The sequence below is a fragment of the Salmo salar genome, chromosome ssa05 (genome assembly GCF_905237065.1).
Source record: "Salmo salar chromosome ssa05, Ssal_v3.1, whole genome shotgun sequence".
Lineage (NCBI taxonomy): Eukaryota > Metazoa > Chordata > Actinopteri > Salmoniformes > Salmonidae > Salmo > Salmo salar.
This window is the reverse complement of record NC_059446.1, coordinates 12,328,187-12,350,932: the sequence shown is the minus strand read 5'-3', so window position 1 is coordinate 12,350,932 and position 22,746 is coordinate 12,328,187. Positions and strand designations below refer to the sequence as shown.

Here is a 22,746-nt window from a genome sequence, read left to right as displayed (position 1 = left end):
GTGCCGTTCCCCTCACAGCTCCGTAGGCAAGCACCATGGTCTTGTAGCAGATGCGAGCTTCAACTGGAAGCCAGTGGAGAGAGCGGAGGAGCGGGGTGACGTGAGAGAACTTGGGAAGGTTGAACACCAGACGGGCTGCGGCGTTCTGGATGAGTTGTAGGGGTTTAATGGCACAGGCAGGGAGCCCAGCCAACAGCGAGTTGCAGTAATCCAGACGGGAGATGACAAGTGCCTGGATTAGGACCTGCGCCGCTTCCTGTGTGAGGCAGGGTCGTACTCTGCGAATGTTGTAGAGGTTCATACACTATTCCCTTTCCCTACATGGTGCACTACTTTTGACAATTACTGCACTATATAGGGATTAGGGTGCCAAATGGAAAGCCAGGTGGTATTTTCCTCTGGCAGGTCATCATAGTGCAGAAAGGGAAGGACCTCTGAAGCCCTCAATGGAGAAGATAACAGGATCATTTGGTGTATTGGTGGCAGAATAATTAACATAGCACAGATTCACATCATAACACAGGAGGACAGTCAGTATTTCATAAATACTGCAAGAGATAAATGCTATCCATAAACTGCAAATAAATCTCTCTTTCTTTCTCCTTCACTAGGATGTGATCTCGTCCCTGCAGGACCGCCTGTCCCTGCGTTACATTGAGCACTTTGCCCTGGTGCTGGAGTCAGGTGGGCTGGACCAGAACCAGAGACTACACCTGCTGCAGGAGAACCAGCCGCTCTCACATGTAAGGGATCCGACAGTTACTGTATTCCTCCTGATTACTGTGTTACAGTCATTCTAAGATCAGTGTGGGTGTAATATAGCCTGGTTAAACCAGACTGAATGCTGTGCTCAATGGTGAGTCCGGCTCAACCAGGCTAGATTGAATGGTATCACCACATTAAAATTAGAATCACCACCAAGGACAACGCCCTTCCGACCATGGCAGTTTGACCGGTACTCATGTTTACACTCATAGAAATAAAATACTACAGAATATATATATTACATTACACTCTATATGGCATGGTATCACCTTCCATTGACTAGCTGTGTTTGTCTACTATGTGGGGAGGGAGGCTGTTATGATATAGATGTTATTCATGCCGTCTCCCTCTCTCTCCTCAGGTGGTGCACAGGACGTATTTCCAGGGGATGAAGTGTCTCTTCCGCATCTGTTTCTTCCCCAAGGACCCAGCAGACCTGCTCAGGAGGGACCCTGCAGCCTTTGAGTACCTCTACATACAGGTGGGGATACAGCCTTCAGATACCTCTACAGCTAGGGATATAGCCTTCAGATACCTTTACAGCTAGGGATATAGCCTTCAGATACCTCTACAGCTAGGGATACAGCCTTCAGATACCTCTACAGCTAGGGATATAGCCTTCAGATACCTCTACAGCTAGGGATACAGCCTTCAGATACCTCTACAGCTAGGGATACAGCTCTCAGGTACCTCTACAGCTAGGGATATAGCCTTCAGGTACCTCTACAGCTAGGGATACAGCCTTCAGGTACCTCTACAGCTAGGGATATAGCCTTCAGATACCTCTACAGCTAGGGATATAGCCTTCAGATACCTCTACAGCTAGGGATACAGCCTTCAGGTACCTCTACAGCTAGGGATATAGCCTTCAGATACCTCTACAGCTAGGGATATAGCCTTCAGATACCTCTACAGCTAGGGATACAGCCTTCAGGTACCTCTACAGCTAGGGATATAGCCTTCAGATACCTCTACAGCTAGGGATACAGCCTTCAGATACCTCTACAGCTAGGGATACAGCCTTCAGATACCTCTACAGCTAGGGATACAGCCTTCAGATACCTCTACAGCTAGGGATATAGCCTTCAGATACCTCTACAGCTAGGGATATAGCCTTCAGATACCTCTACAGCTAGGGATATAGCCTTCAGATACCTCTACAGCTAGGGATACAGCCTTCAGATACCTCTACAGCTAGGGATATAGCCTTCAGATACCTCTACAGCTAGGGATATAGCCTTCAGATACCTCTACAGCTAGGGATATAGCCTTCAGGTACCTCTACAGCTAGGGATACAGCTCTCAGGTACCTCTACAGCTAGGGATATAGCCTTCAGGTACCTCTACAGCTAGGGATATAGCCTTCAGATACCTCTACAGCTAGGGATACAGCCTTCAGGTACCTCTACAGCTAGGGATATAGCCTTCAGATACCTCTACAGCTAGGGATATAGCCTTCAGATACCTCTACAGCTAGGGATACAGCCTTCAGATACCTCTACAGCTAGGGATACAGCTCTCAGGTACCTCTACAGCTAGGGATATAGCCTTCAGGTACCTCTACAGCTAGGGATACAGCCTTCAGATACCTCTACAGCTAGGGATATAGCCTTCAGATACCTCTACAGCTAGGGATACAGCCTTCAGGTACCTCTACAGCTAGGGATACAGCCTTCAGATACCTCTACAGCTAGGGATACAGCCTTCAGATACCTCTACAGCTAGGGATACAGCCTTCAGATACCTCTACAGCTAGGGATATAGCCTTCAGTTACCTCTACAGCTAGGGATACAGCCTTCAGATACCTCTACAGCTAGGGATATAGCCTTCAGATACCTCTACAGCTAGGGATACAGCCTTCAGATACCTCTACAGGTGGCGATACCATGGATACAAACCTCATGGTTCTGTTTGGATCATCAAGGGGTTCTTTCTGCAGCGGAGCCCCTCAGCCCACTGAGCCAACAAAAGGATTAGAACTTCTGGCACAAATGAGTAGTTCCAGATTTATGTCCTTCTCCATCTCATTCTAGAATGTTGTTATAGTAACTCTTCCACGCTAGAGATTCTGACATACCAAGATGGTATATAGACATACCAAACCAGTTTCACATTACGTCCAACACAAATAAATGAAGTAACCAGTGCATCTTCAATATCTCTCAGTCTCACTCCTTTGCATAAGATTGCTGGAAGAGGTTCCTGACAAGGACATCCATCTCTGTTATAGCTGTGCCTAAAAGTGTATAACCAGAATAACATGACATTACCCCCTCCCCACCACAGAGTCGCAATGACGTCATCAAAGAGCGCTTCGGCATGGACTGGAAGTCTGATGTCACACTGCGGCTGGCAGCGCTTCATATCTACATCACAGTGTCGTCGGCCAGACCCAATCAGAAGATCTCGCTCAAGAATGTGGAGTAAGTGTGTGTGTGTGTGTGTGTGTGTGTGTGTGTGTGTGTGTGTGTGTGTGTGTGTGTGTGTGTGTGTGTGTGTGTGTGTGTGTGTTATGACAAAATGGATCCCTCAGCTGCATGACTCATCACTCAGACACCTCAAAGACCGAAATGCGTGTCTCCGTATTCCATTATATTTCATAAAAAATGTCTTAGCTCTAATGTGCAGAAGTGTGGTATCCAGCTGAGCTTCTAAAAGTATATCAAAATCATCCATAATTAATCCATCTGATATTAAAAACAGAAACCCCTCAAACCATGAGTTCAAGTTACTCTGACACCAACAAATTACAATTTCCTCTGGCCACACATTTAGTCATATCCTCAACTTACCAGATAACTAGATCACTTTGACTGACAGACATTACCAGCTATCTAGATCCCTCTGACTGACAGACATTACCAGCTACCTAGATCACTCTGACAGACAGACATTACCAGCTACCTAGATCACTCTGACAGACAGACATTACCAGCTACCTAGATCACTCTGACAGACAGACATTACCAGCTACCTAGATCACTCTGACAGACAGTACCAGCTACCTAGATCACTCTGACAGACATTACCAGCTACTTAGATCACTCTGACTGACATTACCGGATAACTAGAACACACTGACAGACAGTACCAGCTATCTAGATCACTCTGACTGACAGACAGTACCAGCTATCTAGATCACTCTGACTGACAGACATTACCAGCTATCTAGATCACTCTGACTGACAGACAGTACCAGCTACCTAGATCACTCTGACAGACAGACAGTACCAGCTACCTAGATCACTCTGACTGACAGACAGTACCAGCTATCTAGATCACTCTGACAGACATTACCAGCTACCTAGATCACTCTGACAGACAGACAGTACCAGCTATCTAGATCACTCTGACTGACAGACAGTACCAGCTATCTAGATCACTCTGACTGACAGACAGTACCAGCTATCTAGATCACTCTGACAGACATTACCAGCTACCTAGATCACTCTGACAGACAGACAGTACCAGCTATCTAGATCACTCTGACTGACAGACAGTACCAGCTATCTAGATCACTCTGACTGACAGACAGTACCAGCTATCTAGATCACTCTGACAGACAGACAGTACCAGCTATCTAGATCACTCTGACAGACAGACAGTACCAGCTACCTAGATCACTATGACTGACATTACCGGATAACTAGATCACTTTGACTGACAGACATTACCAGCTATCTAGATCCCTCTGACTGACAGACATTACCAGCTACCTAGATCACTCTGACAGACAGACATTACCAGCTACCTAGATCACTATGACAGACAGACATTACCAGCTACCTAGATCCCTCCCAGAAATTTTCCATAGGCACAAAAAGCTTATTTCTCTCAAATGTTGTGCACTAACTTGTTTACAGCCATGTTACTGAGCATTTCTCCTTTGCCGAGATAATCCATCCACCTGACAGGTGTGGCATATCAAGAAGCTGATTAAACAGCATGATCATTTCACAGGTGCACATTTCTCTACCATAAGCCGCCTCCAAAAGTCGTTTTAGAGAATTTGGCAGTACGTTCAAGCGGCCTCACAACCGCAGACCAAGTGTAACCACGCCAGCGCAGGACTTCCACATCCAGCTTCTTCACCTGTGGGATCGTCTGAGACCAGCCACCCAGACAGCTGATGAAACTGTGGGATCGTCTGAGACCAGCCACACGGACAGCTGATGAAACTGTGGGATCGTCTGAGACCAGCCACCCGGACAGCTGATGAAACTGTGGGATCGTCTGAGACCAGCCACCCGGACAGCTGATGAAACTGTGGGTTTGCACAACCGAAGAATTTCTGCACACACTTTTAGAAACCGTCTCAGGGAAGCTCATCTGGATGCTCGTCATCCTCACCAGGGTCTAGACCTGACTGCAGTTTTGCATCGTAACCAACTTCAGTGGGTAAATGCTCACGTTCGATGGCCACTGTCATACTGGAGAAGTGTGCAGAGAAGTGTGAATCCCAGTTTTAACTGTGCTGGTCAGATGGCAGACAGCGTGTATGGCGTTGTGTGGCCGAGCGGTTTGGTGATGTCAACGCTGTGAACAGAGTGCCCCATGGTGGCGGTGGGGTTATGGCATGGGCAAGCATAAGCTACGGACAATGAACACAATTGTATTTTATGGATGGCAATTTGAATGCACAGAGATACTGTGATGAGATCCTGAGGCCCATTGTCGTGCCGGTCATCCACCACCATCACCTCATGTTTCAGCATGATAATGCACAGCCCCATGTCGCAAGGATCTGTACACAATTCCTAGAAACTGAAAATGTCCCAGTTCTTCCATGACCTGCATACTCACCAGACATAACAACCATTGAGCATGTTTGGGATGCTCTGGATCGACGTGTACAACAGTGTGTTCCAGTTCCCGCCAATATCCAGCAACTTCACACAGCCATTGAAGAAGAGTAGGACAACATCCCACAGGCCACAATCAACAGCCTGATCAACTCTATGTGAAGGAGATGTGTCACGCTGCATGAGGCAGGTGGTGGTCACACCAGATACTGACTGGTTTTATGATCCAGGCCACTACCTTTTTTTGCATCTGTGACAAACAGATGCATATCTGTATTCCCAGACATTCGAAATCCATAGATTAGGGCCTAATGAATGAATTTAAATTGACTGATTTCCTTATATGAACTGTAACTTAGTAAAATCGTTGAAATTGTTGCATGTGTTTATATTTTTGTTGAGTGTAGATAATTCTGATAACTAATTCACTCTGACAGACTAATTTAGCAGGTACTCTTATCCAGAGCGACTTACAATCAGTGCGTTCAACAAAAACATAATATGCAAGTGAATACAATGAAATAACAGTCGTTGCAAGTCAAGTCATTCAGTCACACAGACAGAGTAGAGCCAGTGTTCTCCCTCCTGGCTGAGTCTTGACTCTGAGGGTAGCCTTGTCAACCCTGTCAGTGTGACAGAGAATAGGAGCAGTCGTTGGGTTGCGTCCCAACTGGCACCTTATTCCCTATGTTGTGCACTACTTTTGACCAGGGCCCACAGTGCTATAAAGGAATAGGGTGCCATTTGGGACATAGCCCACGAGTCTTCCCTGGGTGTCTCTCCCTGAGATATAGACATAGTCCCATAGCTGTCAGCATCTGACTGATTATACCATCTCTCTCTCTCTCTCTCTCTCTCTACTTTCTTCCTCTCTCCCCTTGCTCTCTACTCTCCCCCCTCCTCTCTATTCCCACCTCTCTTTCTCTCCCTCCCCAGGAAGGAGTGGGGCCTGGAGCCCTTCCTACCCCTCACTCTGCTTCCCACCATCAAGGAGAAGAATGTGTGTAAGACCTTGTCACAGCTGCTCAAAACCTATCAGCATCCGCCTCCCTCCGGCAACAAGGTGATCTGCCCTCTCTGTCACACAATGACCTTCCTTTCAGTAAATATTCTCTACATACAGCATAGCTATACCACTAAGTTATTCAGATTCATTGTATAGCCTACCTTTCATCTGAGGGCTTGCACTCTCCGTTAAGCAGTTTATCTTTGGATTTGACTGGCTGTGGAGTTCCATACATATTTAAACAGTGTGCTTGTGCCCCAATACATGGCTAAACAGTGACCCCAAGAGGACATGTATAGTATTGCAGTATAAAATCCAATGGTCATCCTTGGGTGAATCTCAGTAGTAGAAGCTAGCAACAGGGCGACCACATCCGTTTGGTCATCCTTGGGTGAATCTCAACCATATTAAGTGGCTTCTCCTCCTCGTCTCCTCTCCTTCATCTCCACTGATCTGAAATCACAAGATAAGTGAAAGCAATATGAAGGATGCCAGCTAGGTTTTTAATTCCACCTATCCAGTTCTTTAATGTTAGTGCAGATCGAGGAGACGAGTAGAGGAAGCCACTAGAAAGTATTGAGACTGGGCCCTTGAGTGTTGTGTTGTGTCTACTGACAGGTCCCTCCTCTCCAGGGAAAGCTGCAGTACATGCGTGTGCTCAACGATCTTCCGCCCTTTGGAGGCTTGCTGTTCCACACCGTCGGACTAGTAATGGCAACATTTATTTATTTATTGAACCTTTAATTAACTAGGCAAGTCAGTTATGAACAAATTCTTATTTACAATGACGACCTAACATTTCCTTATGAACATTCCAATTTTGTATTCCCACATCATATATGAGTCCCACTCTTTTATGATGCATTTCTCTTTTGTCAATGTACAGCTCATGTTTATGTTTTCCTGTAGCCTTGTAGCATCCCAGGCCAGACATCCAATCTGATATAACAAGTATAATCAACTCCAAACTGTTACTACATACCTGTATGTATAATACATACAATCAACCCACTTCATTGGCCACTTTTAAAGAATGCATGTTTCTGAGTTAAGTTCTATAAATGTTATTGAATGAATTAAGAGCTGTTGATTGATTGATTGATTTACTGACTGATTGATCAACAGGATGAGAAGCAGTCAGCCACTACGCTGCTGGTGGGTCCACGGCACGGCATCGGTCATGTGATTGACCTGAAGAACAACCTTACCACAGTTCTGACAGAGTTCAGTCGCGTTGCTAAGATACAGCTGCACCGGGAGAACCAGGGTGTTGCCCGCGTAGAGGTGGCAATACATGAGGCCAAGGTATATGACAGATTGACACATGTACAACTATAGATCTAGAAGGACATTATGAGGCTCAGGGTGGAACTCAATAGAATGAGATTTGCTTGTTTTGCCAGAAATCCTTGCATCATACTAGTAGGCCATGCTACCTAGCATAGATTTTCGCTGCACAGAAGAATTCCTTTCAAATTAAATGAAATAAAATCAAACCTGCAACATAAACCAAGTTGAAGTACCGATATGGCCATTATATTAAATATACAGTCAAATGCTTTGTTGAAGTCTCTTAACTTCTCTCCATCCCTGCTCCAACCTCTCCAACCTCTGTGTATGAATGTGTGTGTGTGTGTGTGTGTGTGTGTGTGTGTGTGTGTGTGTGTGTGTGTGTGTGTGTGTGTGTGTGTGTGTGTGTGTGTGTATGTGTGTGTGTTTGTGTGTGTGTGTGTGTGTGTATGAATGTGTGTGTGTTTCGGGAGGGGCTAGGATAAAGCCAATATATCTACATTATTGGATAAAGCAGAAGACACATTTCCGTTGGACCTTGTGTACAATTGACAAAGAAGGAATCTTAATCTAAGTCTTAATGATCCACCCCTGCAGCCTCTGGTCCTGTTGATGGAGTGGCCTGATGCCAGTAACTTCGCCTGTCTCATCTCTGGCTACTACAAGCTGTTTGTGGATCCCAAACGAACCATCTACTACCGGACACCTGGTCAGTCTTATATGATCAAGGCAGGTATGTTAGTAGGCACCTCCTTGATTTATTAGGACTTGCAATGAAACTGCATATTCACAATATCTGTTGATGTTTAAGAAATGTATACTACATGACCAAAAGTATGTGGACACCTGCTCGTCGAACATCTCATTCCATGGGCATTAATATGAAGTTGGTCCCCCCCTTTGCTGCTATAACAGCCTCCACTCTTCTGGGAAGGCTTTCAAGTAGATGTTGGAACATTGTTGTGGGGACTTGCTTCCATTCAGCCTCAAGAGCATTAGTGAGGACATTGTCATGCTGAAACAGGAAAGGGCCTTTCCCACACTGTTGCCTCAAAGTGGGAAGCACATAATCATCTAGAATGTCTGTATCTTTAAGATTTCCCTTAATTGCCTAGCCCGAACCATGACAAACAGCCCCAGACCATTATTCCTCCTCCACCAAACTTTACAGTTGGCACTATGCATTGGGGCAGGTAGCGTTCTCCTGGCACTGCCAAACACAGATTAGTTGGTTGGACCGCCAGAAAACACGTTTCCACTGCTCCAGAGTCCAATGGTGGTGAGCTTCACACCACTCCAGCCGATGCTTGGCATTGCTTCAGCATTCGGCGGTCCCGTTCTGTGAGCTTGTGTGGCCTACCACTTCGCGGCTGAACTGTTGTTGCTCCTAGATGTTTCCACTTCACAATAACAGCACTTACAGTTGACTGGGTCAGCTCTAGAGGGTAAAAATGAGAAAAACTGACTTGTTAGAAAGGTGACATCCTATGACGGTGCCACATTGAAAGTCACTGAGCTCTTCAGTAAGGCCATTCTACTGCCAATGTTTTCCTATGGAGATTGCATGGCGGTGTGCTCGATGTTATACACCTGTCAGCAACGGGTGTGGCTAAAATTGCTGAATCCACTAATTTGAAGGGGTGTCCACATACTTTGTTTTTTAAGTCTAGTGTTTCGGGAAGTGTTACAGAGATTCCATTATTATTAGCTTTAGATACAAATGAAAGTATTTTTCATTTACGGTTAAAATCATTTCCATACTGTTTGCTTTGGCTACATTTTGTAACAATAAAACTCAGCATCCAAACTCAGCATTCAAAGCCTCATTGACTGCATATCAGTTTACATCTCAAGGATTCCATTTACAGGTTTTTGTGTGTGTCTGCAAGTGTGAGGCATTGCATGTAAACCATTATACTGCAACCAACTCTGCTCAATCCAACTGGACTGAGACCTGCTTCTCTATAATGCATCAGTGCATCCGGACCTAAACCATATCAACAGCTACCAATCACCTCTGCTGTCGCTCCTCCCATCTACATCCTGAGATCTCATCTTCATTGGACTATTCTCTCTCTTTTCCATGCATAGGGTAACATTTCATGGGCTTTGCCTTGCTTTTATCTCTGTAATCAAGTATACATCTAATATTCAAACATGCACAGCTCTGTTTCCATCTGCTGTGGTGGTGTGCTTGCATGAGAGGATGGCCGCTACGTCCCATAACATCCCACCAGACTTACCTCAAACCTCCAACTCCAGTCTCCAGCATCCATCACTGAAAAAAATCCACCAGCCTTCTCCTCTCTTTTCCCATAAGGACACACTCCATCCTCCCATGCGATTCCTCACCTCTCAGCCTCTCAATTGCTCTGACAATTCTGTCCTCAGATTATAGAGGTTCCCACCACGCCCACCCACGCTCTGGCGTCACAGCGGCGTCCAGTGGAGACCGACGAGCGGATGAGAGGGAAAGACCCCATACGAGGGACCCAGGGTCCCAGTCTCAGAAGACAGCGACCGCCCCACTGCCCGCAGAGTCCCAACACCTGGGTCTATGCCACGTTCATCTCCGGGAGCCACAACAGCTGCAGGAGCTCCAAATGCAGGCAGAACCTGAGCTCGACATCAATGAGAACTTAATTTCCCAAGAGGCACCAGAGCGGCCCAGTGCCAAGTCTGACCCAATGCTCCAGAGCACAGAGACGATCGTCGGGAGGCCAGAGAGCCCCGTCCAGGAGAGCTCAGTGGTCTTCAGGAGCAGAGCCCAAACCATGGGGCAGTCCCAGCGAGCTACACGGTTCTTCTGTGACTCCTGCAAGGCCAGGTTGAGGGCAGAGGGAGTGGCTGTGGTCTTGAACAGTGAAAGCAGCGGCAACTCATCGAAGCACTGCTCCAGCGCCTGTGCCTCCCGTGATGGTGGTGCAGTAGACCTCATGGCCCTGCCTCCCCCGGGGAACGAAGAGGAAGAAGAGGTGGAGGATGTAGGAAGAAAGCTGCAGCCTCCTCCGCCAGCCATTGCTGCCCCTCCACCTGGCTTCAGGGACAACAGCTCAGATGAAGACGACGCCAAGAGAGGACGGAATTCTCAACCAAACCCAAACTCCATCCCCAGTCCAAGCACTGCAACTGGGGCTGCTGTCAGCAAGAGCTCTGCCAAGGCTTCTGCCAAGGAAGTGGTACCAGCTCCAGGGGATGTCCCGGTGACGTTGATAGACAACGTGGCCACCAGGACAGTACGGGACCATGCACAGGAGCTGGATGATGCTCTGGTGTCCACTCTGCAGGCACTGGAGGCCCTAGCTGCATCAGAGGATTTCCCCCATCACCCCCAACAGCCAGCTCAAACCACAGGTCAACCTGCTGAGTCATGCTACAAGGGCTATTTTTAGTGCTAATTGTTAATTTTAGGGCTCAGTGACTACTAAGGGCACACTGAGTGTACAAAATATTAGGAACACAATCCTAATATTGAGTTGCACCCCCCTTTGCCCTCAGAACAGCATCAGTTGGTTGAGGAATGAACTCTACAAGGTGTAGAAAGCGTTCCACAGTGATACTGGCCCATGTTGACTCCAATGCTTCCCAACGTTGTGTCAAGTTGGCTAGATGTCCTTTGGGTGATGGACCATTCTTGATACACACGGGAAACTGTTGAGCATGAAAATTCCAGCAGCTTTGCAGTTGTTGACACACTCAAACCGGTGCACCTGGCACCTACTACCATACCCTGTTCAAAGGCACTTGAATCTTTTGTTCACCCTCTGAATGAAGCACATACACTATCCATGTCTATCCATGTGTGTAGGCCGTCATTGTAAATAAGAATTTGTTCTTAACTGACTTGCCTAGTTAAATAATGGTTAAATAAAAAATATATACAAAAATATCTCAATTGTCTCCTCCTCTTCAACTACAATGATTTGAGTGGATTTAACAAGTGACATCATAAAGGGATCATAGTTTTCACCTGGTCAGTCTATGTCATGGAAAGAGCAGGTGTTCCTAATGTTTTGTACACTTCAGTGTAGATGAAGGGGAGGAGACAGGTTAAAGAAGGATTTTTATGCCTTGAGACAATTGAGGCATGGAATCTGTATGTGTGTTATTCCAGAGGGTGAATGGGCAAGACAAAATATTTAAGTGCCTTTGAACAGGGTATGGTAATAGGTGCTAAGCGCACCTTTTTGAGTCTGTCAAAAATGTCAATGTTGCTGGGTTTTTCACGCTCAACAGATTCCTGTGTGAACAACTGTGGGAAGCATTGGAGTCAACATCTCTGTGGAACACGTTCAAACACCTTGTAGAGTCCATGCCCCGATGAACTGAGGCTGGCTTGATAGCATAATTCAAGTTCAAAGCTTTAGCATCCCAAAACAGAGACAAAAAGACTACGTATTGATGTGTTGTTTTACAGCACACTGCTTGACTCTGAACAAAGTCTCTTGTGTTGTATATTTTGATAGCGAGAGAAACACAAGAGTTCACCCAGTCTTGATTAAAATTCAGTTTGATGCAAAACAAGGTTTTACTCACAGAAGGTTAGCAGAGCTTTAAAAGAAACATCAAGGGATTTTGATGAGTCACTACCTAGAAACAGTATATTTGATGCGCCATCTTTGCACAATCAATGACTGCTTTCCACCTGTCTGTGATATTTCATGACTTCCTTGTGACCCTGATAGTGTCTTGTGTTTCCTTCTTTCCGTAGGGTTGATCGTGTTGGCGGCCATTACGCCTGAATCATCGTTGGACTCAGGGCACGAGACCAACTCCTCGGAGCTGACAGACGTCTCAGAGATGGTGTCGGCCATGAAGCAGCACCAGAACCAGGCCTACCTTCTGGCCCACCATATCAACAAGGAGCGTATCTTCAGTCGCAGGGACTTCCCCTTGGCCATACCAGGCTGCACCACCCAGACTATAGAGGGTGGTGCGTTCTCCATGGGTCAGATCCGTGGCAGCTGCCCCTCGAAGCCAGTGACCCTCATTAAGACTGTTCCCCTAAAGCTCAGCCCTGCTAAGGAGACTGCCAGTCCAGGTCTCAGCTCAGTGAAGCAGGGGAGTAACGTTACCCAAGACCCATCGCAGAGTGAACCGAGAGAAGGCAAGAAGGCAAAACCAGAGCCTACCAAAGCGTGCACCCAAGACCGCCCTGCAAATTCAACTGAGGAGCTGAAAGTGTCCGATCCAGGGCAGGCACCCAAGGTCGGCAAGGATCAAAGGTCACCCTGTTCTGCTATTGGAAAACTAAGCCTGAATCTCTCTGCAGGGATCAAGGGGAAGAAGTCTGCGCCTCTGAGCCCGGACCCTACCAACAAAGCCTTACCTATTCTCTTGGCTGTAGACAGAACTGCCTCCGCCAAGATTTGCCCCACAAACATGTGCCAAGATGCCGAGACTGCCTCTAGCGAGACCATCAAGCCTTCAAGCTCTAATGACCTCCTGCCAGTTGATGACCTGTTCTGCACGTGCCCTGTGAGAGAACCCGGGCCACAGCTAAGACCGAAGGATCCACAATCCCAGAAGGTGGTTGTGTTCCACTCCTCTTCCCCAACAGACGATGAGCGTCTTCCGGCCAAAGGCCTCCAACTAGCCAGCAGCAAAGAGATCGCAGCGAAAGCAGCAGGAGGAGCAGGAGCAGACCTCGTCTTGGCCAAGCCCAGCCCCCAGGCCCCAACAAAGTACTCCCAGTCCCCACACATACATGTGAAAGCTGAGAGGAAGGAAGCAGCAGAGGCCAAGGCAGAGAGGTCCCAGGGTAAAGCTCAAGCTGAGCCACAGAAATGCCCTGCGAAGACATTGCCTCTCCTGGGAGACCCCACACACCCTACCTGCTCTGTGGACAAGGTCTCCACTTTTCCATCTGCCGACAGCAAGAAGCAGGGTGGTGGTAAAGGGAAGGCCCAGCGTAGCGCCCCCTTCCTCAGTATCAAGAACCTCCTGTCAGCCACGTTCCCAGCTCGGATTCGGCGGGAGACTGACGAGCGCAGAGCCCAGCTCCAGAAGGTCCGGCAGTACGAGTTAGAGTTCCTGGAAGAACTTCTGAAGCCCAAGTCATCTGGGGGCGAGTACCTACCCCAGGGGTCCTCGCCAGTCCCCTCAGGCACCCCCTGTGCTTGTCAGCTCCGTACAAGTCCTGTGCTAAAAGCCCCTGGCATCTCCCGAGAGCAACGCCGCAGCTGCGACTGCAAGAGGATGTGCAGAGGCATCCGACTGCCCGATACACCGGTCGGCTCAACTGCAGAGCCACAGCAGCATAGAGGCAGAGAGAGATCCCTCTCCAAGACCCCTCCAGTGACCTCCAAAACCCCTCACTCCCAGGGAGGTCCGAGGAGACCTCAGACCTTAGAGATCAAGACCACCCGAATCCGCTCGACCAGTCTGGAGTCACGGGAACCCAGGGGGGAGCAGGCTTCCTGCTTGCCCACTTGCACCTCTCGCACACCAGACTGCATGGGTGCCCCACAGTACAAGAAGCTCCAGAGGCGGTATAGCATCGGGGAGGTGGACAACGCTGAAGGCACACCACTGTACGCCGAGGTCAAACCCAAAGCCAAGAGCCTGGAGAAGGAGATGGAGCGAGTGAGGGCCACAGGACTGAGGCTTCCAACGCCCGTGGAGCCTGTTCACAATCAAACTCAAACTCACACGGCTGCTGCAGCGGCGAAGGGGAAGAAAGGAGTGTTCTTCGTCCAGGGAGAAGAGCTGCTGCGGGAGAGCAGAGAGGGGGCGCCGACAGAGATGCTGCTGGGGCTGCCTAGCGAGGACAGTGACGACAGGGAGAAGTGCTGCTCCTTCTGTTTCTGCTACAGGAAGTGTGAGGCGGCGGACGAGAGCAGTGAGAAAGAAGAGCTTTCCTACTCCATCCCCCTCCAGGTCCTGCCTGGGATGCAGCTGGACTCTCAGACCTTGCCCGTCGTCAGCAAAACCCTCCAGGTTCTCCACGCTGAGGGATGCAGCGGGGAGGAGGAAGAAATAGAGGAAGAGGAAGAAGAAGAGGAGCCGCAGACACAGGAGATCGACCTCCGGGCCTGCGGGACTCTGGAGGGTAGCCTGGCGAGGGTCCAGTCCCTGCAAGGGAAGACGTTCAGCTTGCCGGACGGTTTCCTCAACGCCCAGCTGGATGCTAATGAGCTGCTAGCCATCCTGCGACAGTGCGCTAACGTTCCCCAGGTGGATAACGAATCACGCCTCCAGCCGTCCCGGATCGCCGAGTACAAGCAGGAGCTGGCGGTGCGCTTCAAGGAGTTCAGGGCGGCATGCAGACGGGTGGCGAGCGTCGAGAAGAGCCCCACGCGCATGCTGAGCGTTGTTACGGCCAGCTTCCTGGTCCTCTGCGAACTGACTCAGACCTTCATCAAGCTGGTTAGAGGGGTGCGTTCAGAGGCCCAAAGGCTGCAGCTGCTGCGGAAGGTTGAAGAGGTTGCTATCAATTACACTTTGTTGTTGCGTGCAGCCGAGGATGCTATGGGCCACTCCAGTAGTCTGCCTAACAAGAGTGTGAGTCCCCAAGTTACTACAACCACCACTAACATGGGCTCCCTCTCTCGCCCAATGAAAACCCTGCCCACCCAGTAAAGACAAAGCTGGGGGAAGTTAGTGAATAATTATTTATGACAGTTGGGAGTGTGGGTGGCTGGGTCTACGCTCTCAACGTCCATTAGTTATTTATTGTTTACAGGACATGCAATGATCCATCCATCGCAATGCAACTGCTCCATTATGCGTTTACAGGGGCTGTGGCAGTTGCAGCCTAGAGTGGCCCTGTAGTGTTCTAGCATAAAAGACAAACGCTTGTGCACCGCTGTACAAAAGGTGCATGCACCTACACCTCTGAAACGCTGGGTGAAAAACAGGGCTAACCACTCCTCCATGTCAACTCACATTTCAAAGGTCCTTCTCATTATTTTCTATGTATATTTGAGTTGTATGTTTTTAGCAAAGTATACCATTTTGTGGAGAATAAATATAATGAAAATAATATATAAAATTAATTTGAGTATAACAAATATAAAGAGTAATACACCTACAATAAATCTTTAGACATTTTAATGTGCTCTGGGCAAAAATACCACAGAGAATATGTCAAAGTAGTGAATTCTGTGAATTAGGTAGTCCAAAGCCTGGGTTAGTAGTTGATGTGTTTGTTTGTTACATTTCTAACTGTTGTCACAGAATGAGTTCTGTTGGTCATCCGGAAAATATCATGACCTGCACCTCAACAATATCACATACCTCACATTCACAATGTTGGAAATTGTACCTCTGCGAGATTGTAAAATCCACACATTTTGAATTGGGTTGCTATAAAACAGACATGGGGCCCATTTACTCACCTGTAGAATAACACCACAGGTTGGGGCAGATGTAGCAGAAACGCTAACTCACTAGCGGCTAACCAATCAGCTGGGTAGGATCAATGTTCTTCATGAAGAAAGGCAGCCCCGCTCTGCAGTATAAATTGTAGTAAACCTCGCATTGCTGTCTTGGTTTGAGACACACACAGTACACATGCACTCACACACAACGATCACAATCCACACGAAACCGGCACCTCACCTCTTGTAAACGAGATGAGGTAAATGGGAGATTCACATTAGAAAACTTAGCCTTAGACTTTTGCACAACCTTCAGCATTTGCTCCTGCTCACACATGATCTAAGTTCATGTTTTGTTTACATTCAGCCTACTGAACATTGAGCTAGAAAACAAACTTCACATCATACACCTTCAGTTTTATAAACTATTTCATCTTGCAAGAGATTCAAGTTGCTATATTCTTCTCTAAAATCATTTTACAGGATTTTGTGTCACAAATAATTCAATGGGTTTATACCTTTTTGCTCTCTATGTGCTGTTGTCCATTGTGCAATACAGGAAATGTTGTGAAATCACACACACACACAAAGTAGTTTTCTATGTATTTTAATAAAACTGACACCTGTGTTTTCTGTCTGAAAACGGCTTTCTGTCTCATCCTACTGTCAAACCACGGAGATCAAAGCAGCCTATTGCTAACCTCAACAGAAACTGAAACTATTCAGACTGACATTAGGGTACTATTCATACCATGTGTTTTCTTTCACTGCACTACTGTCTTGCATGTTTCCCCAATTCTACATTTCTTCTTGAAGATACAAGAAGTAGAAACGGTCAAGTTACCAATGGTGGTCGCAGATTCAGTGTTACTACTAGTTTTATTGAAGTGAGAAAGAAAGAATATACATCCACAAAAATATGAGGAGGCTACTTACGACAGTAATGTTTGCAATGGAAATTATTTATGCGTAGTTGTATTATTCTACACTTGAGATGTAAATATTGTAAAACGGTTGGAATATTTGTGAGCCTGGAAAACACTTTTAAATTATCCCACTAACTGACAATGTGAAGATTGGTTCCAAATTCTTCACTGTTTTGTAAAAGAAAAAAGAAAACATGTCTGTACCGTATAATTTCTAGTAGTTATGTTCCATAGAAAACTAATAGCAAAAACGTATATTTTAAGAGTATATAATGAGTATAAAGCATGGGACATGTTTATTTTTATAAAAACTAAATATTTACAGTATCAAACGGCATTCTCTCATCATGACGGCCTGGAAATGTTTTCAAACATTTTGTTTTTGACATAATGGTAATATACAAATATTTTGTGTGGTTGTCATTGTTGAGTTGCATTGTTGCCAAAATGTGAATATGTCTCTGTTCCATAACATAATGGACCTCTGTTCCATAACGTAATGGACCTCTGTTCCATAACATAATGGACCTCTGTTCCATAACGTAATGGACCTCTGTTCCATAACATAATGGACCTCTGTTCCATAACGTAATGGACCTATGTTCCATAACATAATGGACCTATGTTCCATAACATAATGGACCTCTGTTCCATAACGTAATGTACCTCTGTTCCATAACATAATGGACCTCTGTTCCATAACATAATGGACCTCTGTTCCATAACATAATGGACCTATGTACCATAAAATAATGGACCTATGTTCCATAACATAATGGACCTATGTTCCATAACATAATGGATCTATGTTCCATAACATAATGGACCTATGTTCCATAATGTAATGGATCTATGTTCCATAACATAATGGATCTATGTTCCATAACATAATGGACCTATGTTCCATAACATAATGGACCTATGTTCCATAACATAATGGATCTATGTTCCATAACATAATGGAACTATGTTTCATAATGTAATGGACCTATGTTCCATAACATAATGGATCTATGTTCCATAACATAATGGACCTATGTTCCATAACGTAATGGATCTATGTTCCATAACGTAATGGGCCTATGTTCCATAACATAATGGACCTATGTTCCATAACATAATGGACCTATGTTCCATAACATAATGGACCTCTGTTCCATAACATAATGGACCTCTGTTCCATAACGTAATGGACCTATGTTCCATAACATAATGGACCTATGTTCCATAACATAATGGATCTATGTTCCATAACATAATGGACCTCTGTTCCATAACATAATGGACCTCTGTTCCATAACATAATGGACCTCTGTTCCATAACGTAATGGACCTCTGTTCCATAACATAATGGACCTCTGTTCCATAACGTAATGGACCTATGTTCCATAACATAATGGACCTATGTTCCATAACATAATGGACCTCTGTTCCATAACGTAATGGACCTATGTTCCATAACATAATGGACCTATGTTCCATAACATAATGGACCTCTGTTCCATAACGTAATGGACCTCTGTTCCATAACATAATGGACCTCTGTTCCATAACATAATGGACCTCTGTTCCATAACATAATGGACCTATGTACCATAAAATAATGGACCTATGTTCCATAACATAATGGACCTATGTTCCATAACATAATGGATCTATGTTCCATAACATAATGGACCTATGTTCCATAATGTAATGGATCTATGTTCCATAACATAATGGATCTATGTTCCATAACATAATGGACCTATGTTCCATAACATAATGGACCTATGTTCCATAACATAATGGATCTATGTTCCATAACATAATGGACCTATGTTCCATAATGTAATGGACCTATGTTCCATAACATAATGGATCTATGTTCCATAACATAATGGACCTATGTTCCATAACGTAATGGATCTATGTTCCATAACGTAATGGGCCTATGTTCCATAACATAATGGACCTATGTTCCATAACATAATGGACCTATGTTCCATAACATAATGGACCTCTGTTCCATAACATAATGGACCTCTGTTCCATAACGTAATGGACCTATGTTCCATAACATAATGGACCTATGTTCCATAACATAATGGATCTATGTTCCATAACATAATGGACCTCTGTTCCATAACATAATGGACCTCTGTTCCATAACATAATGGACCTCTGTTCCATGGCCTATTCCATTGTGTTTGTTTGCACTTATTTATTTACTTTTATTTATTTGTCAATAATCTTGTCTTCACTGTGTTCTTCTGTCTGTACAACGTTTCTCATGTTTTAAGAGCAATAAAATTATAATCCTCGGTTTAGAAATGTACATTTACATTTGGTGTAGATTGAATGTTTGTTTGTTACATTCAAGTTAATTGTGCCTCATCTGACATTCACTTCAAAATGAATATAAATAGACCTCCTTGAGATGTCCTTCTCCTTACTGAGTATTGGACAGAAGTAGCCTATCCTTCTCCTTACTGAGCATTGGACAGAAGTAGCCTATCCTTCTACAAATCCACGTTGTCCTCCTCCAAACTTCTGGCCTAGATTACTGCGGCCTCTATTGTCGGTCAGCAATCAGAGAAAATGTTGATTAGTCACTAAGCATATCACTACAAAACCTTGAAGGCTATTTTATGTCAACACAAACTTCACTCTTGTTGCCAACACATTACTGCAGAGAACATGGCATAATATTAACCATGTAAACATTAAACTCCTCTGCATAGGCTGCTGTTCAGCCATAATCAGGATATTTTCGACAAAACTTTACTTGGCGATACTTTCTTCGTTCTCGAGTCGGGAAAATATTGTCTCTTATAAACGTCTATGTGCTGTTGCAGGTGGTACCGCAAAAAAAATGAGAATGTTCTGAAAAATATTAAATCCACTTTTTGTATCAAGGGAGAAAGAGAGAGTGTGAGAGAGGGCTAGCTATATATATATATATATTTTTTTTTTTTTATTTCACTTTCAATTTGCTAGAGATTGTAGCTAGCTAGCTTAGCCTACTCAAACACCATGCTCAAACAGAGAGGAATGCTATGTTACCTAGCTGGCTATGGATATGCAACACTGGAACTCTTCCAAGTCAAGGTAAGCTTTAGGTTTTATACATTTATTGCCACAGGTGCCTGCCCGTGTAACTGATGAACTGCTTGCTGACTGTACACTGTACTGCATGATTGTAGCGGATTTACTAATGTGTTAGTTCTAGTAGCTATGTTGACTAGCTGTGACGTTAGCTAGTACTTTTAACGATGTAGGCTGTGTGTAGCAGTTAGTTTTTATGATATGAAGGTTTGGCTTGAAAAGGTTTTTTTGCCTGGTCACAGACAGCTAATGTGTTGTGCGCTGAAGTCCACAAGCGTAGGGAAACGGTGAGAGGAGGAGAGTGCGTGGATGCGAGAAGGAATTCTACAATGAGAAAAATGATCATGCTATGTGTATGTATGTGGCTGCTATGAATGTGAACTGTGTTTGTGTGTGTGATCAGGGGTGTATCCATTCCACCGATTCTGTTGAAAAACGTTTCTTAAACGGAGCAAATGGAACAAAACGGGAATAAACATACCTGAATTTGTTGAATAGAAACTCTCGTTTGCAACTTTTGGACTAATGATTCCACCCTAGATCAGCTAGATGCAGGGATGAGAGTGCAAGGCGATATTGAATGTGTCACACTGTCTGTCACCTTCTCTCGACCTGTGCACTTCCGTTGTAAACTTTCATTTATAGGCTAGGTTGTAGCAACCTCATGGTGGGTATAAGGACAATTAGAGTATCATGTAGTAGCCTAAACCTACTGATGTTACATTGAGCTGGGTGAATGGAATATGAATGACAGCCATCCAACATGCTGTAATAGAAATGAAGCCATGCTCAATAAATAAAAACTGTCCTCCCTCATCTTAAACGTCACCTCCCGCCACTGCTGTATACTGTTTTAACCAGGCTTTATCACAGTTGCAGCCGACAGTATTTTTCAGTGACAACACGTTTCTGGCGGCCTTCTTACACACAAGTGTTCAGTGGGATGCTAGATAGCTACTTAGCGCAGGTGGGCCCTCTGTTGCTGTAACGTGTAGAAAACTAAACCTATAAAGGTGCATCAATTTAACCTTTAGTTTTTAACCGTATTGCAAGCGTTGCGTGTTAATGTTCAGACCGAGTGTCGGGGCCTCTAACAAAACTCCCCCATAAAGAAGACGCCTTCATCCAACGACTCTTATGTGTATAATGTAACTCGGTCATGATCAAGGGATAGCTACACTAGTCGCATTCGCATATCACGTTACAATATGTAGCTAGCATAACATGCAACCTACCAACCTTTGCAGGGTAGTTGTACACCTAAATTGAAGTTGTAGTTATAAACGTATTAACGTATCAACAGCACATTCATTACCTTTAATCAATAGATTATCATGTAAGGATGAAGATGAAAGTGGATGGACCACTACGTATATGAAATGACATTTACTTCATTTTGGTCATTCATCAAACGTTTTTATCCATGGCAACTTTTCCAGTTTTGTTCATTAGTATACTGTACTGATGGGTTGTTCGCGAACGAACGTCTCTTTTTGAAAGCCTCTTTTCGGTGAATGTCGGGAACCGAATCACATATGTAAAAGAGACGTTCATTTGGCTCCCTGATTTGCATACTGTTACTGTTATTGCTTTTTGAGCGCCGTACATCGACTATCTGCCGACACAACAACATTATCTGAAGATGGGAATCCTCAGTGCCGGAACTATATAGTGAGGAGAGACTCATTCTGGTCCACGCTCCTTTTTTCAGTGCGTTCATTTATAAATGTTTTCAGGTCTAATAATTTGGTCAGGTTAAAGTATATTTGAACTCACATATCACTATCTGACATGCAGGTAGGCAACGTTTTAGGCTTTAAATTTGAGATGGACAATTTGTTGATGTGTTTTCAATTTCTAAGCCTTATTGAACAAAGAGCCGTTTGGGAGCCAAATTAATAGCTATTTTAGGTGGACTGAGTCAAATGATCCGGGTCACAGAAAATACTCGGACTGCCGATCACCAGCATTCTGGTTTGTCACAGGGCTTGTGCATTCAACTAAGTATACTGATCAAAAATATAAACGCAACATGCAACAATTTCAATGACATTACTGAGTTACAGTTCATATAAGGACATCAGTCAATTGAAATAAATTCATTAGGCCTTAATTTATGCATTTCACATAACCTGAAAGGCTGCTCAGCAAGGAAGAAGTTACTGCTCCAAAACCGCCATAAAAAAAGTCACACTGCGGTTTGCAACTGCACATGGGGACAAAGATCGTACTTTTTGGAGAAATGTCCTCTGGTTTGATGAAATAAAAATAGAACTGTTTGGTCATAATGACCATCGTTATGTTTGGAGGAAAAAGGGGGAGGCTTGCAAGCCGAAGAACACCATCCCAACTGTGAAGCAGGGGGGTGGCAGCATCATGTTGTGGGGGTGCTTTGCTGCAGGAGGGACTGGTGCACTTCACAAAATAGATGGCATCATGAGGCAGGAAAATTATGTGGATATATTGAAGCAACATCTCAAGACTACAGTCAGGAAGTTAAAGTTTGGTTGCAAATGGGTCTTCCAAATGGACAATGACCCAAAGCATA

General features: G+C 45.1%; 1 protein-coding gene across 1 annotated transcript in view; it reads left to right on the top strand.

The window, feature by feature from the left end:
- LOC106604321 (FERM and PDZ domain-containing protein 3) overlaps positions 1 to 19,363 on the top strand; it is a 210,077-nt gene extending 190,714 nt beyond the window's left edge. The window contains exons 8-16 of the mRNA XM_045719395.1: positions 612 to 743; positions 1,127 to 1,246; positions 3,053 to 3,189; positions 6,505 to 6,631; positions 7,193 to 7,282; positions 7,700 to 7,879; positions 8,462 to 8,601; positions 10,161 to 11,218; positions 12,576 to 19,363. Of these exons, the coding sequence (XP_045575351.1) occupies positions 612 to 743; positions 1,127 to 1,246; positions 3,053 to 3,189; positions 6,505 to 6,631; positions 7,193 to 7,282; positions 7,700 to 7,879; positions 8,462 to 8,601; positions 10,161 to 11,218; positions 12,576 to 15,445 (4,854 nt within the window). The 3' untranslated portion in view covers positions 15,446 to 19,363. The remainder of the gene's footprint in view (positions 1 to 611; positions 744 to 1,126; positions 1,247 to 3,052; positions 3,190 to 6,504; positions 6,632 to 7,192; positions 7,283 to 7,699; positions 7,880 to 8,461; positions 8,602 to 10,160; positions 11,219 to 12,575) is intronic.
- Positions 19,364 to 22,746: the final 3,383 nt, after the last annotated feature.